The sequence below is a fragment of the Canis lupus genome, chromosome 13 (genome assembly GCF_003254725.2).
Source record: "Canis lupus dingo isolate Sandy chromosome 13, ASM325472v2, whole genome shotgun sequence".
Taxonomy (NCBI): domain Eukaryota; kingdom Metazoa; phylum Chordata; class Mammalia; order Carnivora; family Canidae; genus Canis; species Canis lupus.
Window position 1 is genome coordinate 32,329,189 of NC_064255.1, and position 4,729 is coordinate 32,333,917.

Below are 4,729 nucleotides of genomic sequence, written 5' to 3' on the forward strand. Positions count from 1 at the left end.
CTTAAGGCTCTCTGCTTATCGAGGAGTCTGCTTCTCTATCTCCCTCTCCCTTTATCTCTCCTGCCTGTGTTCTCTTTCTCCCTCTCAAATAAATGAATACATACATACATACATACATACATAAATCTTAAAAAAAAACAACCATAGACAATTGAGTCCACAGGATGAGTACAGGACAACTTAAAAAACAAACAAAAAGGTTTGGAAAAAAGAATCAAATAAATTTGTGAAAGTGGAAACCTGCCATCATTAAAGTACGTACATACACACATACATAAAAATTATAAAAACATGAGCTAAAGAGTAAACCTTCCAATATGGCATTGAAAGGAGAGTGTGTCTCTTCCTTCCATGCTGCTTGAAGCTTGGCCACCGTCATGAACGACACAGTAATAATCCGGACCAGGAAGTTCATGACCAACCTACTGCTTCAGGAGAAACAGATGGTCATTGATGTTCTTCACCCCAGGAAGACAGAAATTCGGGAAAAACTAGCCAAAATGTACAAGACCACACCAGATGTCATATTTGTTTGTTTGTTTTTATAAATTTATTTTTTATTGGTGTTCAATTTGTCAACATATAGAATAACAACCAGTGCTCATCCCGTCAAGTGCCCATATTTGTATTTGGATTCAGAACCCATTTTGATGGTGGCAAGACAACTCACTTTGGCAGTTTTATGATTTATGATTCCTTGGATTACACAAAGAAAAATGAACCCAAACATAAACTTGCAAGACATGGTCTGTATGAGAAGAAAAAGACATCAAGAAAACAGTTCAAAGAACGCAAAAGCAGAATGAAGAAAGTCAGGGGGACTGCAAAAGCCAATGTTGGTGCTGGCAAAAAGTGAGCTGGAGATTGGACAACAGAAGGAGTAAAGATTCTGCAGTGGCTTTATCTGTGGTGATTGTGCAGATTTTTCATGAGAGGATTAATAAACTAAGAATGTTAAAAAAAAAAAAAAAGGAGAGTGTGTGAATAAATCACCCAGAATTCACTGTGACAACAGAACAGAATATAGAAGAAACTTGATGTTTCGATCGTGGATCAAAAAAGATGAAAGAGAATCCTAAATCCTGATTCCTTTTCTTTTTTTGTTTTTTCCTCCCTTCTCCTCATCCTCCTCCTTTGCCATCACCTATTACCCCATTAACTACTTTTGGCTGACCTTTTATATTGTTGCAATACTTTTAAGTGTATTATCTCCCTGGATTTTCACAGTAGATCTTTGAGATAATTGGATTTAGAATTGTTACCCCATTTGACAGATGAATTAACTGCCACTCCAAGAAGACAGTAACAGAAAGTGCCAGGAAAAAGCCTACTTTTGGGTATTCAAAGCCAAATTTTATGCATGACTTTGGATGAGACAAACATGCTGTGGGTCACTCTGCTCACGTTTCTCAAGAGGAGCCAAGGCTCCCTTTCTTCAGGACTGCTTTGAAGATGAAGTGTGATGAGCACAGAACTGCAGAGAGCGGTGCAAATCTTACCATGACTCCTTGCTAACGGGACCTCCTGGACGCGAGTGTTGTACTGTGAAGTGTTACAATGATGAAGTGATGATCCATCTCGGGTATTTTCTTTGTTTTACCCAAATCCGGTTCCCAGTCCCATGTCCCCATGTCACTCACCTCTGCAAGCTCTGGAGAGCCAGTTGGGGGTGTATGATTCTTCTGGATGCCTTTCAGCAGTCTGGCCCATTGCCAAGCAAATGAAACACAGTTGTGCCACATAGAAATGGGGTTCTCAATGTCTTTGCATCACTATTCTCTCCATCCTGAACTTCTCACCCAGACAGCAAGAACTTCCTGGAACTTGCTGGTTTCTGGCTTGGGGGCTCATTTTTCCGATCGCCATCTGACCCTCTTCTCAGCTCTTCAGTACACTTCTTTTTTTTTTTTTTTTTTTTTATTTATTTTTTTATTTTTATTTTTTTTGGGGGGTTAAATATATATATGTTTATTTTTTTTTATTGGTGTTCAATTTACTAACATACAGAATAACACCCAGTGCCCGTCACCCATTCACTCCCACCCCCCGCCCTCCTCCCCTTCTACCACCCCTAGTTCGTTTCCCAGAGTTAGCAGTCTTTACGTTCTGTCTCCCTTTCTGATATTTCCCACACATTTCTTCTCCCTTCCCTTTCACTATTATTTATATTCCCCAAATGAATGAGAACATATAATGTTTGTCCTTCTCCGACTGACTTACTTCACTCAGCATAATACCCTCCAGTTCCATCCACGTTGAAGCAAATGGTGGGTATTTGTCATTTCTAATAGCTGAGTAATATTCCATTGTATACATAAACCACATCTTCTTTATCCATTCATCTTTCGTTGGACACCGAGGCTCCTTCCACAGTTTGGCTATCGTGGCCATTGCTGCTAGAAACATCGGGGTGCAGGTGTCCCGGCGTTTCATTGCATTTGTATCTTTGGGGTAAATCCCCAACAGTGCAATTGCTGGGTCGTAGGGCAGGTCTATTTTTAACTGTTTGAGGAACCTCCACACAGTTTTCCAGAGTGGCTGCACCAGTTCACAGTCCCACCAACAGTGTAAGAGGGTTCCCTTTTCTCCGCATCCTCTCCAACATTTGTTGTTTCCTGCCTTGTTAATTTTCCCCATTCTCACTGGTGTGAGGTGGTATCTCATTGTAGAAATAGAAAACCTGAACAGACCAATAACCAGGGAGGAAATTGAAGCAGTCATCAAAAACCTCCCAAGACACAAGAGTCCAGGGCCAGATGGCTTCCCAGGGGAATTTTATCAAACGTTTAAAGAAGAAACCATACCTATTCTCCTAAAGCTGTTTGGAAAGATAGAAAGAGATGGAGTACTTCCAAATTCGTTCTATGAAGCCAGCATCACCTTAATTCCAAAGCCAGACAAAGACCCCGCCAAAAAGGAGAATTACAGACCAATATCTCTGATGAACATGGATGCAAAAATTCTCAACAAGATACTGGCCAATAGGATCCAACAGTACATTAAGAAAATTATTCACCATGACCAAGTAGGATTTATCCCTGGGACACAAGGCTGGTTCAACACCCGTAAAACAATCAATGTGATTCATCATATCAGCAAGAGAAAAACCAAGAACCATATGATCCTCTCATTGGATGCAGAGAAAGCATTTGACAAAATACAGCATCCATTCCTGATCAAAACTCTTCAGAGTGTAGGGATAGAGGGAACATTCCTCGACATCTTAAAAGCCATCTATGAAAAGCCCACAGCAAATATCATTCTCAATGGGGAAGCACTAGGAGCCTTTCCCCTAAGATCAGGAACAAGACAGGGATGTCCACTCTCACCACTGCTGTTCAACATAGTACTGGAAGTCCTAGCCTCAGCAATCAGACAACAAAAAGACATTAAAGGCATTCAAATTGGCAAAGAAGAAGTCTTCAGTACACTTCTTTAGGTTGCCTGTTACTTCTGCTCAACCTTGATTCTTTTCGTTCTTTGGTTTTGCTCCCATTCATTATTTGGAGTAAATTGCATGCAGATCCAGCTGTATGTAAAATCTCAAGATTTAAAATGATTACAGAGGCCTATAGCACAACCCCCCTATGCTCCTCAATACACTTGTTAGATTGACAGGCAGACTTTGTTCAAACATCTCTAAATGCAGGGAGCTTTACCTGTGTTTACCTACCACACAGAGGAGATTTTTCATACTATGCAGACACACTTGATACAAGTTAGAAACATATTTTCTTATGTTTCTCCTGCCTGGAATGATCTTCCTAGCTTCTCTGCCTTCTCCAGACTTCTGTCTTCAAGTATTGGGTCCCAACGCCTTCAAAGAGACTTAGGCATTCCTCCTTGTCTGATCCCTGTGCCCTTGTGAAAGCCTTAATTAAAGCACAGATTACATCGTGCGAGACTGTGAAATCGTTTATAGGAAAAGCCACACAGTTGTATCTGGTTTGTCTGAATAGCACCTGAAACAGTGCCAGTTACATAGTCCATATGTCTTTGTTGAATGAATGAAGAAGAAGTAAATGACTAAACCGAATGAATAAATGAATGAAATACAGTGTTGGATTTTGAATGTGACTCTCCATAAAAATTAGCCCATGCATTTGAAAAATGTGATCTTCTTCCCTGATTAATTAAACAGAAAAAAATATGCCAATGTACTATCCTGGTATATCCTTTCTACGTTAGACTCTAATGGGTAAAGCAACCTCTAATTTTAAAATGATACTTTTAAAAAGTGCAAAATTATGTACTTTAGGTTTGCAACATAAAAAATGCCACCGTAATGACCATCTGCACCGTGAGACTATTGAGCTAGATTAAGTCTGACATTAACAAGAATTCTAACAAGGCATTACCTCCTGAAATCACGGATAAGACCCAGGGACTCCAGCTCCTAAAATCCCAACAGGATAATACAGGTCCTAATAAGATAAGAGAAAGCCAGAAATATCTTTTAATTCTGTGGAGTCAAATTGTTTTAAGATAAATTCAGTGAATGAAGACAAAGCAAAAGCAAGAAGAGAATTTGGCTGTTGTCATCATGAGCAGGGAATCTAGCGGTTAATAGGCTACTGTTTGCAATTCACTGCGACGGAAAACATCCTTGTCACAAACGTGATGTTGTTGTGGCTGCTATATAAACCACCATGTGTGGGAGATCACCCTAATGCTGTTACTCTGGCACCCAGAAAAGTCGAGCCTTCACCGTGCATTGTATTGTTGTGCT

The 4,729-nt window shown here is 40.1% G+C and overlaps 1 protein-coding gene across 1 annotated transcript; it reads left to right on the forward strand.

The window, feature by feature from the left end:
* Positions 1-377: 377 nt before the first annotated feature.
* LOC112662346 (40S ribosomal protein S24-like) lies at positions 378-971 on the forward strand. The gene is made up of 2 exons (XM_025450967.3): positions 378-534; positions 615-971. Exons 1-2 carry the CDS (start codon positions 378-380, stop codon positions 854-856), a joined length of 399 nt encoding a protein of 132 aa, XP_025306752.1. The 3' UTR covers positions 857-971.
* Positions 972-4,729: the final 3,758 nt, after the last annotated feature.